This window comes from Formica exsecta, unplaced genomic scaffold, assembly GCF_003651465.1.
Source record: "Formica exsecta isolate Colony F162 unplaced genomic scaffold, ASM365146v1 scaffold48, whole genome shotgun sequence".
In the NCBI taxonomy this organism is placed as follows: Eukaryota; Metazoa; Arthropoda; class Insecta; order Hymenoptera; family Formicidae; genus Formica; species Formica exsecta.
In genome coordinates this window covers 825,453-848,788 of record NW_021852035.1, presented here as the reverse complement: position 1 = coordinate 848,788, position 23,336 = coordinate 825,453, and the positions used below count along the sequence as shown (strand labels likewise).

Below are 23,336 nucleotides of genomic sequence, written 5' to 3'. Positions count from 1 at the left end.
ACGATATTCTACATTCCTTAAAGTATGTAATTTTTGTATTTAAATATAATTATTAAAAAAAATTTATTTAAAATCTTTAATTTATTTAAAATTTTCGTTATAATGTTGAAATAAATAAAATGTATTTCTGCTTTTTATTTTACCTAAAAAACCTCATTTTTAGTATATCTAATTTTAATCCATTAATTACTTTTATGCGAAACACGCTAAATAATGTGGAAAAAGAAACAAGCCGCAATTATTATGCCGAATTTCTTTTTTCATCTACATGTTGATTTCCGACTAATTTCTCTGACCTAACCCAAAGCGAGATCTGCTCGCAGTAAAAATTCCAGCGAGTCACCCTATATAGAGGCTCAAGGCCAAGCTCGTCCGGCACAGCTGAAGTAATACGCGTCTCTTCCCGATTGGTTGATGCGTATCTGTGTGCGTGTAGGTTTACGTTAGGGTCTCCGGAACACCCTCTTTGTGCCTATCCACCCTAACAGCTATTCCCGGAACTCGTTTCTAACAGCTAAAACCCATCGCCCGTCGTGCAGGCCTGTCTTTCCTTTTCTTCCCCTAAGTTCCAGAATGTCGTGTCAGTTGATGGATGTCAGTCGATTCCTTAGTGAAAGTAACATAGTTTGACAGACTTTTATTTCAAAATTTAGAAAGATTATCGTGTAGAATCGTGTAGATCCGTATAAATTTTTTTGACAAATATTTGATGTATGTTAAAATTTTTTAAAAAGTCAATGTCTTGCAAGTATAAATTACAAGATATTTATCATATATATTTCCATAAATTCTTTATAAATCCAGACTTTTTACAAAAAGCCTTCATATAAAATGCTTTTAATAATAATAATAATAATAATAAAAAACTATCTACAAAAATCCGGCATTTTAAAAAAAGATTAGGCCTTTTGTAAAAAGGCTGATTTTATTATACAAAAAAGCCTACAATATATATTATTATATTTTTTATTTAAATTCTTTTAATATCTTATCTCTTCCTTTTATAATAAATAAGTAAATAAGTAAATAAATAAATAAATAAAGATAAGATAAATATGACGCAAAAATTGCGGAACTTTTCATCAAAGAAAATGAAATCTTCTGAATCTCTATGTAATCCGAAGAAAAAAAAAACGAGCGAGAAGGTAAGAAGAAAGTAGAGCCTATGACAACATTTGGAAGGGAATTTTCGTGTGAACGCAACTGTCGTCGGCAGATGTTAACGGGATCAGGATCAGAAATAGGTAACAATAGATTTCTCTCTTTCCCGAATTTCTGGCTGTAATGGTTTACTACTATATGCGACCTAACTGGATGAAAATAGTTGCCGTGTAATATATTTAAACTAAAAGTTTTTCAATCTAAGAAATAAAGAAATGCATTATTTGGTAGAGAGAGCGAAAATAAAATATATATTATATACTTTTTTACAAAAATAAAATAAATTACAGTAAAAAACACGGAACAAAGTAAAACAGTAATATTCGAGACTTGTATATTTGAAAATTTAATAGAACAAAATATTATATAATATAAACAGACTATTATGTATCTGAGAGACTTTAATCGTGCCTTGCAAATACGAAAAAATTTTCATAAAACCAAGTGTATTCGAGCACAATTCGAGACGTACGCTCGGAAACCCTACGGACGTCTGACAATGAGCTCTCCCGGCTTCCACGATCCGTCTTGACCATCGGAATAAATCGCCAATAACAGCCAATAACGATCGGCCGACTATTGTTGGCTCACGTCGCGCGATCTCTCGAGACGCCAGTTGCATCTGCGGCTTCCTAGGCGCACGATATCAAGTTACACGCACACATGAGGACAAAATAAGAGAAGAGATGCACGCACGCAGATGTCTTTGGCAGTAACGGCGGCGGCGACGACGACGATGCCGCCGCGCGCTGCTACTAGCACGGCTCACACAGCGCACGGGATGAAATGAAGAACGAGAATGGGTATGAGATTGGGAACGGCTAAGGCATATATTTAGCAGTGTGACGTAAGACGCAGCCCAACGGGCGCCACGTCGCGAATCGTCTCTACGTGGCCTTTTCCCTACCATCTCTCATTCTCCGGTCGCTTCATCTTCTTCTCTTCCTCTTTACCTTCGTTCCGATTGAATTTACGCAAAACATTAGAACAAATCGATAAAATCTCGGATATTTGTCGAGCCTTCCATCTAAAGATTTCTCTCTGCTTATTGTTAATTACTTTTAATTATTTAAATAACTTAAATACTTAAATAATTTTATATTTAAATAATTTTAATCGACTCTTTTGTATGTAACGTAAATTATAAGTACTTATAAATTTTATATTTGTATATTTATATTTTGTGATATATAATATGAATTAAATATTCAAGATTAAAAAATTATACATTGTACATATCAGCATATGAATAATAATATTTTTTATAATTATATGCTAATATTAATAATTGATTATCTAAATATCAAGGCATGTTATTATCAAAAAACTAAGTTTAATTATTCTAGTATTTCTAGTTTTTCTCGCAGACGTTTAAGTGACATCAAAAATTATTCGATCTGTGTGCTGTCTGTTATCGATTTAAAAAATCATTGCGTTTACTTAAGAAGCGTTCTCATATGTCGCCTCGTTAATTTACAGGTGTTTCACTTGCACATAACAATCAAAAGAATTCGGTTCGTATTTAATGACATGCGCGCGTGGGTAAATATATTATACTTTTAATCATCTGGGAGGGGAAACACCTGCGATGTGAAAACAATGACGATTTATATAGATGACAATTGGAATGCATGCCCTCCCGTGCGTAAAATGACGTGAGTCAACCAGCTGTCGAACTCGGTTCGAACGAGGCAGCGAACCGAGGCGCGAATGACAGACCGATAGTTTGTGTATTGCGTCAGATTAAAAGAACGCACTGCATTCCTTATACCTTAATTCTCTGACGTGCGATATAAAACGCTGCATCCCCTCGTGCGTCAGCAATCGTCCAAAAGAAAACGACCTTTATCGTGAACGCTATGACTAGATACTAGATCGTCAATCGTGCATCACGAACATTTTTACAAGCCAATTCTAATTACGTTTATCGATCGTAACCGATTCTAGGTATATGCAAATATGCCTTAAAAAAAGGAAATACATATAGCGGTTTAATTTTTTATGTAGCACTTCTCTATTCTTGTGATTCATCAAACAATGTCATCGTAAAATTAAGCTGATGAAGAATAGTTGGATTTAAAATGTTTTATTCTTTTCTTCTTTTTTTTCTATGTTAAATAATTCTTTTTTTCTATGTCGAAAAATATTATATATTTTAGATATATCTCAAAATCGGTATTCAGTTCATATACTCTGAAAAGTCCGGATTATATATTACAGAGTAAAGTTCAGTCGAAAGATCTTTTTTGACGTATACATTCAGAAGAACAGCCTGCTGTTAATCGCATTTTCTAAATACCAAACTTTGTAAGAAGAGCTAAAAGAGAACTAAAATACAGCAGGTAGCCTTGGTCATTCCTTCTTTTTTTATAGCCAGCTCAAAATAACGCAGGTAGTAATTCGTAAGAAAACATTTTAAATCTCGAACAAGTAATAGAAAATATAAAAAGAAAGAAGCTAATATAGCATATTTTCTAAATGTTTTTATTGCAATACCGTTTCAATTTTAATTTTTGTCACAATTTTAGTACGGGCTAGTTTAACTTTTTAATATGTATAAGATTAATATTTTTAATTTATTCTTTCAAAAAAGATTTTCTTCTAAAAAAATCTTTTTTTTATCGCCATTTAATAAAATATAAAAAAATTAAAAGGGAAATGCGATATGTTCGCAATTAAAATTTTTGTTATCGGTTTTCTTTGAAAGGTATAATCTTTCGCCGCAACAATCCTCCGTACGATATAGAACATAAAGTACATATACACGCACACACTAGGACAATATTAAAATAAGACCAACAGTGACGAAGAAAGGCATCGCATGAATACTTAAATAAAGATGAAAGAGGAGCGTGAGACGGAGGCATTATTCTCGTGTCTGAGGTCGGTCCCTTCGCCTTTATCTGTATATGACACCTCCACGAGCATACGATATTTGTGTAAGCGGCGTTTGCGGTGCGCGACGGATATGTGGAGCATAAGAGGTCAACAGAGAAACCATTGTTGTCTGCTGTCAGACTGCACAACTGAAAGGAGTTTCAAGATCATCTCCATAGTTTAGTCGCTTATTCTCTACGAAAAACGGAACGTTGTGCGCCGTAAAAATTATATTAACGCTTTGAGCATACAAAATGCATCGAATGTTCTGCATCGTGAGAATATTTGCAGACATTTGTAATTTTGAAATATACTAGAATTCATATCTAAATTTTTAAAATTAATAAATTTTATACGCGAATTTTTAATATAATCGACGTTATGTAGAAAATTTCTTGTAATACAATAAAAGATATTTTTCATGTTTTTAATAATTAATTTGTTTTATGAAATAATATAGATTATATATAACGTGTGTAAAATCTCTTGATTGTTATGAATATTACGAAAAGGATATAATCTCATAAGCACGATTTATATAAGAAAAAAGTCGAAACGTAGAAGAAACGTGAATTTTTCATTAAAAAGAAATCACATCGCCACCAGTTTGAAATATCCGATTAAGGGAAACCGGTAGTTGGATATTTTCAGCCAGACGGCAGCTGGCTCTGTTATTTCCAGTTACGAAAAACTACACCTGGTACTTGATACTCGTTCCTATGCAAAAATCGTACGTGCGTTGTACACGTTCTACCGCTCACATTTTTACAGCCCAAGGGTTGCGCGCGAAGAGCGAATTCCTCATTGGAGTAAACGGCTCCGTACGACCTAATCCACCATTCCTGAGAAAGAGGAAGAACGCAATTCGTAACTGACAATGAGCCCCGAGCGACTGTTCCGGTCGCGATAACGGTTCGCGTCGCAGTTTATGCGCAGACGATCCTAGACACGCGGAATCAGGAGTCTCATTCATGCTCCCTATCTCGCACTCACACCCACGCGTTCCGATCGCGCGAACGGAGAAGAGGGAGAAGAGGGAGGAGGAGGAGAACGCGGTGTACGTAAGCGCGGCCATAAAGAGAGAGACGGGATTACCGGCTCGTCGATGGCCATCCGGCTCGCAGACAGTCACGAAGCGACCAACCTTGCTAACCTCGAAAGCTTGCTTGCTGATCTAGCGACGTGATGATCGCGTACGTTGCACCGGAAAAATTGCGTAGTCTTCGTTGGGTTAGGCCGCGCACATTCCCGTCACCTGTTTATTTGCAATATCAATAATTACGATCTACCTGGAGATCGTAAATTACTCGCGGACGTAAACATTTGCATAAGATATACGATGAAAACAATAATTATTAACAGCAATACTGCAATATCTTTTGCGATAAAATAATATAGGACAGAGCTCACTTGTATTGTATAGTAACTATATTATGAAGCTCCATGTCACAGAGATAATATCATTAATTTATTATTATTGAGCATAGCGCTATGTAGTCTTCTTTATAACGTGTGAAATACTGTGGAACACGGTTCGCTATATTGTGCGCTACATTGTACGGTCATAGAAAAGATCAGAAGATAAATTTATTATTAATTTCGAATTAATTATTAAAGAATAGTATTGTGAGCTATAGCGTTCTCTCTCTCTCTCTCTCTCTCTCTCTCTCTCTGTAATCTCATATAAAATTCTGCAATTTGAAACTCGCATACTCGTGTATACTACATTGTAGAGGCCCCAGCTAGTTCCTAAAATAAAGACTCCCGTATTGTCTATTTACATCTATCGCGGTAGCTCTCTGTTTTCGTGAACTGTCTAAGAGAATCACGCTTATTAAATTTTCCTTGTCAATTATTAAAATAGTGACAGGAGTAATAATACTATTGTATAGATTATTGCAGAGATGCTATTGCTTGTACATAGTATGTAATTATCGTGACTCGGTTGGATCTTAAAATAAGGCTGCACTTGTTTACTTATGTCTATCATCGCAATTATACATATATTCGCAAAACCGAGAAATGAAACCAGGTATGTACAGCTTCTATTAATTATAATAGTGATATCGCAGGTTATAGCGTGTGTGCAACGCTAATAAAGTATTCCCGCACGTATACACACGCAAGTCATACTGCGAAGTCATGTTCCAGATAAGTGCAGGTAAATAAAGACCCGTTTTGTCTACTTATGTCTATCACGACAAGGCACAACTCCTATCTATTACGGACGTTATACCGCAAGTAGCCGACCTATCATTCGCATTGTATTTGCATGAACGATAAAAACACGGTCCGGAAACTCGGGGATCGTCTTTATCGCGACGAATGGATGAATACATAGTGTGCATTGCGAATGTTCAACCCAGTTAAACATGGTCGGCAGGAAGTCACGGTGGATAATGAGATTGGAAAAAATATGCAGTTGCGACAGGTGTTAAGCCCATTCCTAAACGAAGCCGTTCAAACGTCTAGATTTCATAGTGAAAGACGTGACGCGGCGTCGCGACGTTTCCTTCGCACATGCCCGACATATTATGTTATGTTCAAAGTGCAATAATCGGTCAATGCAATGTTCATGATTCGTTTCTGATGGGTGAGAATAAAAACGTAACGTAAAAACGTAGTTCTATCGTTGGAGCCAATCATCTTTTTTTTTTTTTGTGTAGTGAATTTTTTACTCGTTATATATCCACATATCCATATATTTTTCCTAAAATATGTATAATTATAATAATTTTTTTTATTTCCACGTCTATATAGTAACTTTATGTCTCACGCGATAATTTCAACGCGTGATGTTAACTCGTCAAGATCAATGACGTTTCTTTGAGAAAACGTGTATACGCGTTCGCGAATTACGTCGTACCGCGGATACGACATACGTTATACGGCATGCACCATCATCAGGTACACGCGCACCCGAATGCAGAGGTTAACCCGGTGCAAGTAGGTGCATCGTGCGAAATATATAACTCACTCATCGCATCTCGCTCCATGCCGCACTCTCTCGCTCGCTCGCGCCTCTCGCACATTGCATGCGCTCTCGCGGCACGAAGGTATATCTCTCACTTGTATGTATATATACTACTTAAAAAGCAATGTACGCGCGTGATATGGTGCTGCTACGTTGACCGTGGTCAGGATTGGCTCGACCCGAACCGTTTATTAAGCCGCGAGCTTGCAAATGCGAACTAGCAGGCGTACGCAAAAAGTGCATCGAGGTGAGACGAGGTCGCTTCTCGTCTTGGAATGCGGGATAAACAGTAAAGAGCTATATGCGTCGTTTTTGCGAGTATTTGCGCATACAACGCGAAATGATCGATAAACGGTTTAACGCTTTATCTCGAGATATACCTCGCGTAACGATTTCGCATTGATAAATATTACTTAGATATCGTTGAGTCGATACTGTTTTTGTATCTGATCGATATACACTTAAGAGCTATATAAAGAGCATGCATATTTTATAACGACGATTATGCGACAAATTACGTATTGAACTGTCTATTGTCGTGATATTAAAAACATATTAGTTTTAGAAATATTATTGCATGGATTATACGACCAATTATGAGTGATAATCGCGATATTACGCAATATGCGAAAAATAATATAAAAATATGTAAAAAATAGATTTTATTATAAAAATATTAAACGCAAAAATTATCACGTCATATATAAAAAATCAAGAAAAGAGATCATATTTAATATTTAATTTATTTACAACTGTAACTGCCTCAATTGTATGTTATAAACAAAAGTCAACGAATGCATTTGACATATATGATAAATATAATTTACATTTCTCTAAATCATTATCAAAAAATAAACTGATTGTGAGAAATATATACAGAGACAACGTGCGCCAGAATAAATTATTTTATCAGTACGGTTTGGCGCAACTTTATCGCAATTGATAATGCAAGAGCTATACTGATTATGTAACGACAGACTGTTTGATGGATTGATATCGTACTTGTCGTGCGATTAGCGGATAAGCACATATCTGATGTGATTTCGTGTGTTCAGTCCAACTTTGGTGTCAAAGTTATGCATTCCAATGCGCGAAGAAAGTTTAGGAAATAGTTTCTCCTCATAACGCGCCGTCGTAATATACTATGAAAAAGGCGGATTTATTATTGTATAAAAAACTTATGTAATGATACTATAGGATAACATAACATGAGTAAGATGCATTCAATGAATGATGAATTATATATAATTTAGATAAAAATAATTATGAGCCACTTCTCCAGCGTTTCCACTGTCACATCATAATTAGAAATATAGAAATAATATATACAGTATGATGCAATGATATGATTACACATATGTGAAAAACGAAATTATTACTTCCACTTATTACATTGATATGTCGCGTACAATAATCATTTATTTACGCTTGATACCAATTGTAATAATCCGTTTGAGGCTAACAGTATTGATTTTATTTATTTAATTTTATTATCATGGCGTACGCTGTTTTATATATCTTACACCATACATAATGTTTTGCATACAGCGCTTACTTCGTTTTTTTTTTTCCCTCCCCGTCATAACTCATACAGCATAGAACATTGTTCTGTGCTGTATGGGAATGATCTACGATGATGGACGAATAATTTTTGATATACGACTCATAAAAATTTTAACATATTTTATTGGGTATAAAACGTTATGTTATTATATTATCTATATTAATCACACAAGAATGCGTCTGTTACAAACACCAAAGTTATTAACGAAGCATCAAGTATTATTTTATTTTCTAAACTATATCAGATTTAATAAAACAGATTTAAATAAATAGAATGAGCATATTATGAATGAAGTAGCTTTCAGGATTCGGGACTCAAAGATAGAGCGATCGAGAAACGAGCGAGCGCAATACAACGATGATGAGTATGTAAACAAGAAGTCGAGCCGAAGTACGGCATGCTTGGAGTTATTTATAGAAACCGATTATTGTGCAACAAACGCGGCAGCTTTACGTAACGCGTGTGGCGGCATTATATATATATATATATATATATATATATGCCCCGGCTCTGTCGGTCACTCGGCTGTACACAAAAGAATACTTTCCTCGCACCTTCCTGCTTCTTTGTTCTACGATCGTTGTACTCTAACGTGAGACAAAAAAACCATACGCCACGCCGTATACACAACGAAGACGCAAAAAATGACTCGACATACTTGGTTGAACTGACAATGTTGCGATGCTGGCTTCGCATTGGGTTTATGCTTTTAAAATAACTTTGTATCTTCATAATAATAATAAAGATTTCATGTAAGTTTCTTTTATTATAACGGACTATCTGCAATCTCTGATATTTATATACCTATTTATTTTATATTAATACGTTATAATAACGTAAACAACATAATATATAATGGATAAAAATACATAGATAAAGCTCATATTCATGAAAAAATTGTAAATCCATGAATATAATTTTAACATAAAATAACTGAAAATTTATTTTTTGTATTTATATATTCTTTTATATAGATAAATCTACAGAAAAAGCTATAGAAAAGAAAACCAATTTTATTATCTAGCTCTCAGCTAACTACATGTATCGCTTGTGGAAAACATCAAATATGACAAAAATTATTTAGTCGAAATGAAAGATAATGAAATTACACGCGAATGTATATTTCAATCCGATAGCGTGTTCTACGCAAAAAGATTATATTCTCTTTCCAATTCATTAAACGCACGGAAATATGCATGCAATCCTAGAAATGTAGAAAAATATTTGTGCCCATGAATGATTACGAATTACATGACGTAAGAGTGAAATGCGGATGTGTGGACAGAGAGCGCGGTAATGGAAGGAAATGTCACACGCGCGCGAGAGAAAAGAGGCGTCCGCGCCGAGCGGGAGCAAGCGCGCGCGCCATGCTTGTTGGGCGTGAACGCGTAGAGAGTCGGGAGCGCGGAGAAGATCCGCGAGAGTGCCGGCGCGGCGCTACGCGTCCCTGCATTTCCAGCGGAAAACGACTTTCGGGGAGCCGCGGCGGAGGCGACGCGACGTCACGATCTCACACGCACACATCGGCCAGGCCGCCAGCGACGGATATCAGGCGCCGGCCGGCCGGCCGGCCGGCTTCAACAGCTGTGGCTCGCTCTCTGGCGCGATCCGATGACGACACGACGACGACGACGACGACGACGACGACGCCCGATGATGCCACGGCGGCAGCTACGTTTACGCTTCTCGCGAACAGGTTGAGGCCGATAAGCGGCACGACACTCTCGAGAGAGAGCCAATATAAACCTCGTCCCTCTTGCTCGCTTCGTTTCGCTCTGTCTCGCTTCGATTGTACGACGAGCGCGTACTATATAACGTTCATATAACCGAGTCATATCAAACACGAGCACAGAGTATACGAGTATACGATGTACTTAGGTATGTGGTTTCTATCACTATCGCGCGTATGTACACATCAATCTTTTTCGTAAAGGAAATTTGATGAAAGGACTCACCCGCACAATTCAACCTCCGGCTGTTCAGTCGACTCGACGATTTCCTCGAGCAAAATCCGATCGTCACCACCAAACACTGACATATCTCGTCGGTCCGAAGCACTGAGAGTCCCGCCGAGCGAATTTCACGTTCGCGACAGCCGTCGTAGCGGCTGCGAAGAGACGACGAGTCACGCTGCTCTCGATATCTTTTCGTTATCGCTCTCACTTTTTCTCGCGCACTTATTTGCTCCTTTCTTTCTCGCCCGGCTGTTCGTTCGTTCGTTTGTCGTTCGTTCGTTCGTCGTTCGCTCGTTCGCTCGCCCGCCCGACCGACCGACCGACCGACCGACCGACCGCGCACTCCACCGGAACGGGGGAGGGGGACAAACACAACGCGCGTTTTATCAAATACGTCTCCGTTCGCGGTGTAATATATGTATAAACGCGTTACTCGCCACTTCCGGTACACGCCGTGTATCGCGACAGCCCCTTCTTTTCGTCAGCAGATGCCGGCAACGCGCACAAAAGATTCGTCCACGGGACAGCCACACGCTCCGCGCGGCGCGCACACACAACGCCCGAACGCGTTTTGTAATGGCGATCTTTGGCGGGAAACAGCTGAGGGCCCCCACGACGAGCCGTGGATCACTCCGCCGCCCGGCGTCAGGAACGTCGCAACGTAGTCCAAGCTTAGGTGCTCCCTTCTCTTCCGAGGCGCCGTACTTTTCCTTCACTTTTCACTCGCCGTCGATGTATACGCGCCCTTTTCCGGATAAATAATGTCACAGGCGAGAAAGATCGCCGGAAACACTCGCGCGAAGTTACACTCGTACGAAAAATTGCACACGCGAAATATTCAACCGCGTTCACGTTAGTACAGTCTCGTTAGAAAATATCGAGTCTCTCGCACTTATTCTTATTTTCACGAGATAATCTCCTCGGGATTGTCAACCGATCTGGTTAAGATGCTGGGATGCAGAACGAGATCGTTCTGTTTTCGTACGCCGGTTGAATCATCATCGCGCGCGCGAGTAGGTTTTTCCGATCACTTTTGACGCATCGACGAAGATGCCAGGCACGACAAATCCGGGACGACACGTAACTCACATACGTTACCGGCGTACGTACGCGTCGTGTGTGAAACGCGCGACGAATATCTGCCTGCGCCCCCGAAGCGCGTGCGATGCGACGACGCGTACGCGATGAAATTCACTGCGAGATAAGAACACTTGAAAGACGTGTTCCTCGCCGGGCGCGCCCGCGTACAATCGAGGCGGCCTCGCGCTCGAGTCGAGGGGGAATCGCGCACTTCACTCTGCCCTGAGAGCGGCGACTCACTTCAATCCTCTCCTTCCTTCCCGCCCCTACGTCTCAGCTCATCCTCACGATCGTCTCGCCATTCCGTCTCTCTCGGCGATCGGTACCCTTGTAATCTCGCACTACCGATTCGCGTAAATCTAACCGTGAACGCGTCCGTGCCGGGCGATCGCCTATTGCGGGAAATATCCGGCGCCACAACGTGGGACTATTTGCGCGTCGCGTAGGTTTACGCTAGAGGAATGACGCGGCCGCGCGGGAAACATCTGCCAGCTGGCTAAAGCCCCGCCCATAGAATACGCGAGTCTACTCGCATCCCCACTCTTTCTTCCCCCCCCCCCTCTCCCTCACCGAACCGGCGTCGTCGAGCGTAAACGTATATGTATATACGAACCGACCATCTGTACGGCTATACGACTATATGGTTAGCAGACTCACACACAATGAATGTTCCTACGCTGCGTCGTTCGTCGCTCGCTCGACGGAGTCACGCCGCGTTTACGAGGCGCCGGACGCAACATGAAAGTAGACGATGATCATCGAGACCACCGGTCATCGCGACGCGTCTGTGCATTATTTATATCTACGCTTTATCGCGCGTTTCAGCATGCGGACTACTATACTTCTATCTAATAATACGATCTCCTTTCTTATATGGCATTATATCAAGGACGCTGTGTATCGAATACAACATGGTGTTCCGAACAAATCAATGAATCAGATTTTTTTTAGTTGTGTGCGTTCCATTACATTAATACTTGCGAATCGGCGCGACATCCTGTGGAGAGATTATAATTAATAATATTTCGTCGATAACGAAATTCATCGCCCAAACGATATAAATCTGCATTACCGGCGAAAGATATTTGTAGAAATGATGACGTATTAATTTCGTAAAATTCTATGTATATAAAATTTCTTTTGCAGAAATTAAATCTCATTAATATAATTTAGAGATAATCCTATATATATATATATGCAATATTCAAATTTTATTTTTTATTAAGATGATATGTATATATGGAGATTAATAAAAAGAAAAAACGATTGAAAAATTTATCTTTCACTCAATTAAAATTTGTAAAAATGTTTTCTTTTTTTTATCACATATATATATATTATATTATTACTCTAAAAAGAAACAAAATGTGATCTTTTTATTGAAATTTGCGACGAATTAAGTTATATATGAATTGCAAATTTATGACCTAAAGATAACTACCATACTATGAATAATCTGATAATAATTTAATAATAAAAAATGTGTGTATTGCTCCTTATGCCTTTTCTAATTTTTGTCTAATAATAAAAAGTTTCACAATAATTGTTACAAAATTCCTGGCAAATATTCATTTTATTTTCTTAACCCTCTATAGCCTACATCTTTCTTCATAAACACATGCGAAAATGTGGAATGCCCTTGACAATGAATACAAATCCAGAAACTGATATGTAAATCACAATATGGCATAGAGGGATAAGACATATAACTAATAATAAGTATTTATTTTTCTCTAAGCGTATCTTTTTGTTTGATCTAGCATTGACAATGACCACCATAAAAAATTCTACATTATTGAAAGGTCATATGTGTTTTCGTAATAGTTTTCTATTATTTCATTTAAATATGCAATGTTTGAAATTACTAAAAAACATTTAAGATACAACACAAAATAATGAGATATTTGTTGCAGATTTTTTGAGTAAATTATAATTTAAACATAAAATTATACATTATGTGCTTTGAAACATAGATAGTATTGCTTTTTTGTACTTATGACTGTGTGATTCTTATTCGATAAAAATTAACGCTTTTTATACAATCACAGAAATAGAACTGAATATCAAATAATTCTTTTATCCAATCAAATTCTATGTTTTACTTAGAATGAAAACAAATTTAACGAGTAAGCAATAAGTGTCTATCCAGTTTTGTCAAAATAATCAATATAAAAAAACTTTAAATAAATTAAGATTAAAGTTTAATTATAATCCTTAATTCTTTAAAGGTATATGTATAGCAGACCAAATAATGAGCAGACCGCTCCATGTTTCGTACTATATGTTAATGTTACACGTTACTATTTGATTTTACAGCTCGTAGCAAAAAATTCATTTGTGAACAAAAATTAATATTTTTCAGACAAGATTTAACGCACAAATATGGTTGAGAATATACAGGTTTCACTTTGCATGAATAACATGTTATTAGAATTCTGTAATAATTTGTGCACGAGAATGATACAGTGTTGCTTGACCAGTCATATACGAGATGCTCCTTTACCACAAATATATATATAATCTTTTCAGAAAACATTATAGATAAAAGATACGTAAGAGTCTAGTTTCTAGAGATCCCAAATTATTGAATAAATAATTGGCGGGTGTAATCACGTTTATATTTTATAGTACTAAAATAGTATTTAAAAATCAAAGCGATATTCTGTAACGTTACCTGATTGCTTGATTCATTATAGAGGTGATTAAGCAGTATATGGATATAATGTACATTGTACGTATGCATCAGCCACTTATGTAGTGCAGCATGGTATCGTGTGTCATGGTTTGCACCACAAAGAGATAGAGCTAAAACTAACATCATGCTACATATAATATATACAAGATCTACATATATGCTTATATAATTTTTCAATTTTCTTTTAGTTATACTTAACTTTAAGTATATGTATTATACGTCACATACATATAGAATGAATTTGTAGAGATCAATTAAAATAAAAAGAATTATATTCTTCTGCAAAAATTGTATTATTGTTCAACAAGTTTAACATTAATTGGTATTAAATCAATAAAAAAAAAAATATTCTCTTTGTACTTTGCGTAGCTACTTTTAATATATCTGTGTTAATTTATTCTGTTAGCGTACATAAAATGTGAGATGTCTGAATTTTTATTTTTATTCATCCAAGAAATGTTATTATTTATTATTTATCCAAGGAAAATTTTATATTTTACATATCAGTTTGTGGCTGATGCATCCATGTCGTTAATGCAGTGCAATATGATAGCATGGATTTACAAATAACGCTGTGGTTGGAAGAAAAATTTCAGTAAAAAAACATATTACAGAAAATATGTCACATATTTATGAATATGTATAAGTGCAATATACGTACATCAAGTTTTCCTTACATATGTATCAGGTATAAATATATATTTATTTATATATATATATATATATATATAAAATGTATGATATTATTGTAAAAAAAGTTAATTTTAATTCTCTTCTACAATAATATATGGGCATTATAAAAAAATTTGAGGCTATCTTTCTTAAAAAGAATAATCCATTCCAAAATGCAGTTTTTATGAAAAATTTATAGTTTATTTACTTGCGTTCTTGTGTATATATATATATACAGGGTGTCCGATGGCAACCGTATCACCTCTCATTTTTCTCCTCGATTTCACCTTTGCCTGCATACGAGAGGTGATACGGTTATTATCGGACACCCTGTATAATACATTATATTAAAAAGTTGATACATGCCTTAAATATTTATTATATAATTCTATATAATTATTATTTTTCTTGCTTGGTCTATTTTATTTTTATATTTCATTATCTTATGAATTAAAATAATAATAATAAACAAATATGTACTGCATTTGTTAATTTATAGAAAATTTGCAGTAAAGTGATTACATTATAAAAATCTATGTTATCAAAAATCTTATTAAGTAATTTTAACAATAAATAATTTTAATAATGGAACAACAATTTTTGTTGTTACATCTATTAAAAATAGATTACTTTATATTCTGCTTGTATTCACACATTGTACATTTAATACTAAATATTTTTATTGTATTTAATGCTTAAATGATCTCAATGCAGATTTATATATTTTTTTTTCATTTTGAAAATTAATAAATAACTAATCGAGTATAATTTGTTTATGAATTTAAGGATAAAAATAAAATCGCAACTCTTTTTCAGAATGGAATATTCTCTTTTAAATCATAATAGATCATACGGCATCTAAATTTTACGCTTTTGTTTTAGACTATGAAGAATCTATATATAAACATTCCTTCAGTACATTAGTAAAGTATGTAACAAATAACATGTAATCATACTGAGATAGAGATAATTTTAATTATCGTTATTTCACATGCCTTACCTGTAAATCCATGTCTAATTTGCATAATGATGGAACTTAATTATAGCGCTAACTATATACTAGTTTTGTTATAATAATTTCTTCAATCCTAATTTCAACCTTTCCTGAGCTGGATTCACTTTGATTTTTAATTGCTGAATTAAATCATATATCTTTAAAGAAGGTCCAACTTTGAAACCTGTTAGGTCTATTATTTGGTCCTTAGTGAGAGTCAGCAATGTCTTTCCATCTATTTTACGTTTACTGAAATTATCGCAATATGTTGCACAATCATTAACACGAAGAAATTGTGCAACATCAAAGACATTCCATTCAGATGGCACTAGATCACCAGATTCCGAACTTTTTTGTATACCATCTGCTAGTCTCGGTATATATTTACTACTTGCTGAAGTAACCTATAAGAATCAAATAAATTAGAATTTAGTTCCATTTATAATAATTTTAATTAACATGGTATATTTATACTTGAAAGAAATAAATTTATATACAAATATTATATTACTTACATTGATGTATGACGTAGCAGTTCTTTCTTTAGGTGGTGGAGGGCTCTGTACTTCGCTTTGCGTGTCACTCAATGCTTGACCTTGACCAGTGGTAGGACTGGGTAAGGTTTGATCGGGGCCAGCCGGTTCTTCCGCTGTTTCCGGCTCTCTGCTTCTCTGTTCCGGTAGACTCTCTAAGTCACGCTCCCTTTCAATTTTGGTTCCTTGAGCAGGCTCCAATTCTCGCCCACGTTCGCGAGCCATACTAATACGTTCGCTCTGACGAGGTAGTATATTTTTGGAGCAAAACATCTTGCTACTCTTCTTCAATTTTCTCTTAGCTTTACGTTTAAGGCCTCTTGGTGATTTTACTATGAAAATATATTTTCATAAATATGATATACATACTTAATCTACCCTAAACAATATGTGCATAAATATATGTGATATTTACCAGTAGGACTAGTGTTTTTAGTGAGTACACTTCGCGGCGCTTCTAACTTGTGGTCGACAAGATCGCACCATCCAACGGGATAAATGTCCGGACTTTGACAATCTAACCATTGATCATATTCATCTTCCCAACCATCAAAATGTACTCGTAGTAATCTGCCAATCACTCTAGTAATAGTAGCAACACAAACTAATCTAGGATCCATTAAGTCAGCAGCTTCAAGTCTCATTCCTTCGATAAATCCATGTTGAGGAATATCCTAAGATATATAGAAAATATTCGCAATTGCAAGATATAAACAAAAATTGCAAACTATGTTAAGAAATGTATAGAAAAATTACCCAATTAAACAATTGCATAGGAGCGGGTACAGTATTAGTCTCCATTAGATATGCATCCCATGTAAATGTAGTAGGATCATAGCCTTTTGGTGGCGTCAACGGTAAACCGTGTTGGGAACAGAAGCCGATTGGAAAAATGCAAGGCGAACACGAATGATAACAAAACCAATCGGCACCGCTCGCGTCTTCATCATAAGTGTCGATGCGAATCATAATATAATCCTCTTTTAAAACTCGCATAACTGTCGCCGCGCAGATAGCCGAAAGGTTGAGCGGATCGATGGCCTCTATTTTCATTCCTTCTCTAAACGTGTATCCAAGATGTATATGATGATTCTTTGGCACATGAAAAAGATTCTCCGTTGCGTCGTCTTCGGATAATTTTAATTTAGAAACTCGATCTAAATATTCGGGATATGCATCCAGCGTCTGTCCCACTCTCTTAGCCCAACCGACGGGATGTATGAGAGGTGAATCTTCGTGACACCAAAAACCATTATCCTCCGGGGAAGAATCGTAATATCTCACATGCAAACGTTTACCAACAATTTTTTGTATTGTCGCAACTTTTACTTGTGAGATTCTGTTTTTATCTACCACTTCCAAATGAAGCCCACATCGAAAGCGAGATTTCATGCTATCGTTCACCTTATTGTAAAAATTTGTCGGCAATGTTCTTGCACCGGTTAATCGTCTCATTAAAAAATCCTTCCAATCTTTGTACTTGTTTGCAATCGCTGCAAAAATAATTTGATACATCAAATCTTTTTCTTACACAAACTTTTTTTAAGATTAATAATCGTTTTTCTCAATGTATTTCTTCTAGCCCGCCCAATGTCATTTTGTTAGAAATAATTTCGATTACGTACTGTTAGGTGGAATAAGAGGTTTTCCAATTGTGGCACACCAACCAACGGGATGTATGTCGTTAGAACAAAGCGACACCCAAAAATCTTTATCTGCATTGTGTCCGAAACCCTCATACCTTAACAAAGCTCTATATCCACATATACGTAATACAGTTGCAACCCAAAACGAATCTGGGAAAGCCTCGCATACTTCGTCACAGTCGGTATTTTCTACCTCTACTTTCATACCCACAGTGATATTATCCCATATTTCAGATATAGGAGCCTAAAAAGAAGAATTTATGATGTAATAATAGGATTGTATAAAGATGTAACAATAGGATTGTATAAATGCTTGGATTATATATAGCAAATATATGAGAACATTTTGTCGCACATTTAAATAAGTTGTTGCTACTGTATGTATACCTTTGTAATGTATATTTCTCTATTCTAAAACTATATATGTGTGTGTGTAAAATAAAAAAAGCTCTTCAGAAAAACTAACATGTTTAAAACAAGAGACTGGTGCAGCACAAAATCCAGGTTCAACAAGTTGCGGCGTCCAATCATAAGAACCCGCCATTTCCGCTGTTCTCTTTTTTCTAACTGGTAAATCCTCGGGCATTACCGGCTCTAACTTAACTTTTTCTTTTTCTGATTCCGTAGATTCTTTGATATCTATTTCTTCCTTTATAATCACCTGGAAAATCGAAACATTAGTTTTTTTTCTATTTTCAAATGAATTCAATATTAACTTACATCCGTTGATACTTTTGTTTCATTAAGAGATACTGGGTTTCCAGATACTGGTTGATCCACTGAATGAGATGGACTATATGTCGAATCAGCAGTAGGTGCTGTATGTTCTGAAGAACGTGCACATGCTCTACTGCAAAATCTACGCTCTTTCGTATAAAAGGCATGTTTCACTCCAATAGCACCACATTTTTCGCAAACAGCTGTAAAATACATATAAATCCAAATAAGAATAGACTGGTAAATATGATTAAATAAACAATATTTATGACACAAAAATTCCAATTATTTGACTTAATGAATTTTATTATGATAAGAAAATATTGCATGGTCAAACAGTTATCTTGCACAAAATTCAAAACTTGGATTTTTTTTTTTTTAGTAATCTTATTTTCGATTAAAATGTTTCTCTATACTTTTCAGAAAATATGTCTTATAACATTCCATTGTTTATCTCAAACTCTATTATTTCTTTTCAAGTTAAACATTCATTCAATATATTATTAATATAATTTATTGTAACAATAAAGTTTATACCTCTATTCGTTATATGAAGTGCTATTTAATATATTTAAGCTAATAAACTTGTATTCCAATTTTTATAATCCTTCATCATTTTGTCCAGCAGTGTACATTCCATGTATAAATTTAAAGATATGCCTTATCTTTGCAATGATTATGCTTACCTATACCATCTTTACGAATAGGAATAAAATTTAAATCGGTATGAGGTTGATAAGCAATTGGTGTTTTTAAAACAAGTCCAGGATGCTTTATAGGCTTTATTTTTCGATTGCGATTGTCTTGAGTTGTTTGAGTCGCTGCATTGCTCACAATTTGTTCACGTTCTTCATCACCAATGTAATCTTCTAATGTTAAATATTCATTCATTTCTGGCCTTTCAGGTTGTGAATCATATTCCTTTAACAGCAAGGAAATTGTAATATTAAAATAAAAATATATATATGTACATAAATTTATTGTAGTTTATCATGGATTATTTTTTGTTGAGCAAGAACACAAAACTCACTTGTATCTCATGAGAGTCTACAGCTTCCATTGCCTCATCAGGTTCTGAACACTCATTTGGGAATTGTTGCGGTATATAGCGTACCATGGGAGCAATGTGATTTCTGAGATCTTCATACGGATGTGAACCATGAGAGAAGAAAGGGCTTTCAGCTTGACGAGGATCCAGCATGAGTTCATGAGTGGGCTCTCCCACCATCATATCTCCCATCCATACCATCCCTAATTGTTCAGGCAATCCAGGGATGGAAGTATACACTGTAGTCATACACATATCCATTCCTACATTCACATGATTTGCCAATTGTTACTACTTCTACTCTAATTATTAAGAATATAAAAATATTTTGTGTGAATTCTGTTCATAGAAAAAAATACGACAATATTATATTCAAAAATAAAGAATTCCATCTGAGTAACATATTCCATGTAAAACTATTGAGACACAAACGATATTATCAATTAAAGATTACTCGATCTATATTTGGATGCTGATCTTGATTTTGATGAATCTTAACTAACTATAGATTATAATTTCCACTTAGCATATCTACCGTGAAATGCATAATCGTAAAACTATTATCGAGATTATGAGTTTCGCGGTATTACCGCGCTTTTTTGTGTAAATTTTCCATTAGCGTTTAGATTAGCGAAAAGCGACGCTAGGAAACCTTGGAGAGAGCACATACTTTTATTTAACCTTCCTATCATCGTCACATTCTTCTCGTGCGTCTAATAGTCTCGTGATTGCTTAGCAAACAAATAAATGCGAAGATCAATCCGCGAACTGTCGCATCGTCGAAGAGAAATGATCGACCGGTCGCGTTTGAATTATGCCGCATACGAAAACAAGTGCGTACCATTAGAAGCTTGCATGTCCATGACAAAGAGTCGTCCGTGGTTTCTCGATGTTTTTAACCAGTATTACCGCAATCTGCGCTCGTCGCAAAGAACTTGTCCCATCTCGATAAGCATAAAACACATCTCTACCGCTCGGATCTCGCTTTACCTAACTCGAATTCAATAGAAATCCATCATTTTTCGCGACATCCCTGAACAATAGACAATAGGGCAAAACATTCGGCGGTAGGCCGTTCGCTTCGCCCCCACTATTTTCGTCTTCTCTAGCAGGGCTGGCAATCGCCGGAATAAAACCAGAGATTCTGAGCTCCTAAAGTTAGCCGGACCATGGTGTAAGCCATAGACGCGTTTGCCTTTATTTAAGGAGTGGGGGTAAAGATGCACGTAGAAATGGACATACTCTGTTTCGTGCCCCTTGCATTCTCTCTCGCCTACATTTTCGGAACGCGAAAACGGTACTGTCAGTACTTTCAGCGCATTTCGGAAAACAGCCAAAATCTTAGAACATATATAAATGGAAGGGGAATAGCAGGCTGAAAAGTGTCGGAAGAAAGTGAGAAAGAAAATCGTAGTTGCCTCTCTCTTGTGAGTAACTACATATACAAGCATCGTGTCTGTAGTATACATACTTTTGTGTACACACACATTGTGACTAATGTAACCTTATTTTTCATTGGGCCAAACCAATAAGCCGTGCATGCACACTTTTGAGCAGTTAGGCCGGATTCACACCTTGGCAGAAAAGCAGACGCCAATCAGAACTCGCGCTAAAAAAGCAGAATGTATTGCTTATTTTCAGCGCGAGTTCTGATTGGCTTCTGCTTTTCTAGCACGAGTTCTGATTGGCTTCTGCTTTTCTGCTTTCTGCTTTTCTGCCAAGGTGTGAATCCGGCCTTACTCACAAGAGAGAGGCAACTATGATTTTCTTTCTCACTTCCTTCCGACATGTTTTTCTATCGGGAAACAAAGGCATTCCCCTTCCATTTATATATGTTCTAAGGTAAGGACTTGGAATCCATGTTGCAAAAACTGCGGAACGCTCGTGATTGGTTCCGCTCTCGTTCCGCGTTACGCTATGCTGCTCCATGGGTTCGCACCTTTACCGACGGGGAGTAACGAAATGGGCAATTCCCATTTGCTCTTAAAAGTATACTCTCCTACTCCTACAGCCTTGTTACTGCCATTGTAGACGGGCCTTTACTCTTCCTTCATGGCTCTCCCCTCATCTCTGACATGATGTTCTTACATCATGATCATGGCCCATCCATACCAGTGTTGTTGTTCGGGCCGGGATTTTTCGCGCATGCGTGGCAAACGCGGTACCAGTACAGTGCTTAGTTGAATAAAAAAGAGTACCATTAATCACCCGTGCAAAAATATCTAATAATTGTTAAAAATGTATGAGAAAAATATTAAATATTTAAATAAATAAATATATATATATATATTATAAATAAATTCTAAGCTGAAAAAGGAAAGAGGGTAATAAAATAATTAATTAAAAACACATTTTTATGCAAACAAAAATAAAATATTTTATTTTTGGCAGAATCTCATAGAATACCAACATTTGTTGCACGGGTAAGGAAAACTGCCAAAAACCTCACCAGTATTCATACAAAAATACAAAAAATAAAAATATTTATTTATAAAAATGAACATAAATAAAATTTATCAAATATAAAAACATTATCTTAAAATTATCCTCATGCAGCCATGCATTTTGAAAGTCTCTAACTTTCGGTCGTTTAATTGCTCCTTTTCTTTGCGCATGCATTATTTATAAATATACTTATCTACTCACCTTAACCTAGCCTGTCCTTCTTGCCGGGCCCGCCAAGACTTTCGCGCCCAAGCACTACTCCTCTTATATACACCGCTGCTTCGGTTGCCATCTACCACGCATGCACGAGAAAACCCGGCCCGAACAACAACACTGATCCATACTCCATGCTTATTATTTCTCTACGCTGGCGAAAATGAAATACGTAGTTTCGTTTACATGAGAGAATTTGTAATAATATATCAGCAATTTTTCAAATTTACTACGGTTTTTCGAATCAAACAATTTGTGTGATCCCACATTATGGTAATTATAAACATTTCGAGGTTATGATTGATATTTTAAATTAATGGATTGTGTATAACCTATATACGAGAAGTTAGCTAATAGATGTATAATATCAACAAACTTGAAGCAGAATTCCTAAATATGTTGTGTGTGAAACGTTATTATTACTAGATAAAAAATATTTTATTCGTGTGAAAAATAATGATTAATATTTTGCTGCTGTTAATATAAATAATAGTAATGCTATTGCAACACTTAATGTATGCAATGAATTTATAAATGAGATGAACATTTTTGAAAACATACTAATATAGTCTTGTTTGGCAGTCTGCCATATTTAATTTTCAGAGCCTGCTGACTGTAGTACTACTACTGATATGTACTTGTACCTACATCAGATCACTGATGCCCAATTTGTTCGACAAGCGTCTGGGAAAGGTTGGGTATGTACAACTTATATTAAGCAGATGTGTATATATATATATATATATATATATATATATATAT

At 36.0% G+C, this 23,336-nt stretch overlaps 3 protein-coding genes across 3 annotated transcripts in view; 1 reads left to right on the top strand and 2 right to left on the bottom strand.

Annotated features, from left to right (window-relative positions):
- Positions 1–12,037, bottom strand: part of LOC115241373 (helix-loop-helix protein 11) — a 148,455-nt gene extending 136,418 nt beyond the window's left edge. Inside the window, exon 1 of the mRNA XM_029817105.1 lies at positions 10,532–12,037. Within this exon, the coding sequence (XP_029672965.1) occupies positions 10,532–10,614 (83 nt within the window). The 5' untranslated portion in view covers positions 10,615–12,037. The remainder of the gene's footprint in view (positions 1–10,531) is intronic.
- Positions 12,038–15,566: 3,529 nt separating this feature from the next.
- LOC115241358 (polycomb protein Sfmbt-like) overlaps positions 15,567–23,336 on the bottom strand; it is a 54,586-nt gene continuing 46,816 nt past the window's right edge. Inside the window, 11 exon segments of the mRNA XM_029817073.1 lie at positions 15,567–16,376; positions 16,488–16,837; positions 16,921–17,179; positions 17,262–17,998; positions 18,131–18,395; positions 18,618–18,812; positions 18,872–19,071; positions 19,555–19,789; positions 19,899–20,155; positions 20,758–20,798; positions 20,800–20,906. Of these exon segments, the coding sequence (XP_029672933.1) occupies positions 16,047–16,376; positions 16,488–16,837; positions 16,921–17,179; positions 17,262–17,998; positions 18,131–18,395; positions 18,618–18,812; positions 18,872–19,071; positions 19,555–19,789; positions 19,899–20,155; positions 20,758–20,798; positions 20,800–20,906 (2,976 nt within the window). The 3' untranslated portion in view covers positions 15,567–16,046.
- Positions 22,642–23,336, top strand: part of LOC115241357 (protein kish-A) — a 1,073-nt gene continuing 378 nt past the window's right edge. Inside the window, exons 1-2 of the mRNA XM_029817071.1 lie at positions 22,642–22,847; positions 23,157–23,272. Coding sequence (XP_029672931.1) covers positions 22,845–22,847; positions 23,157–23,272 — 119 coding nt within the window. The 5' untranslated portion in view covers positions 22,642–22,844. The remainder of the gene's footprint in view (positions 22,848–23,156; positions 23,273–23,336) is intronic.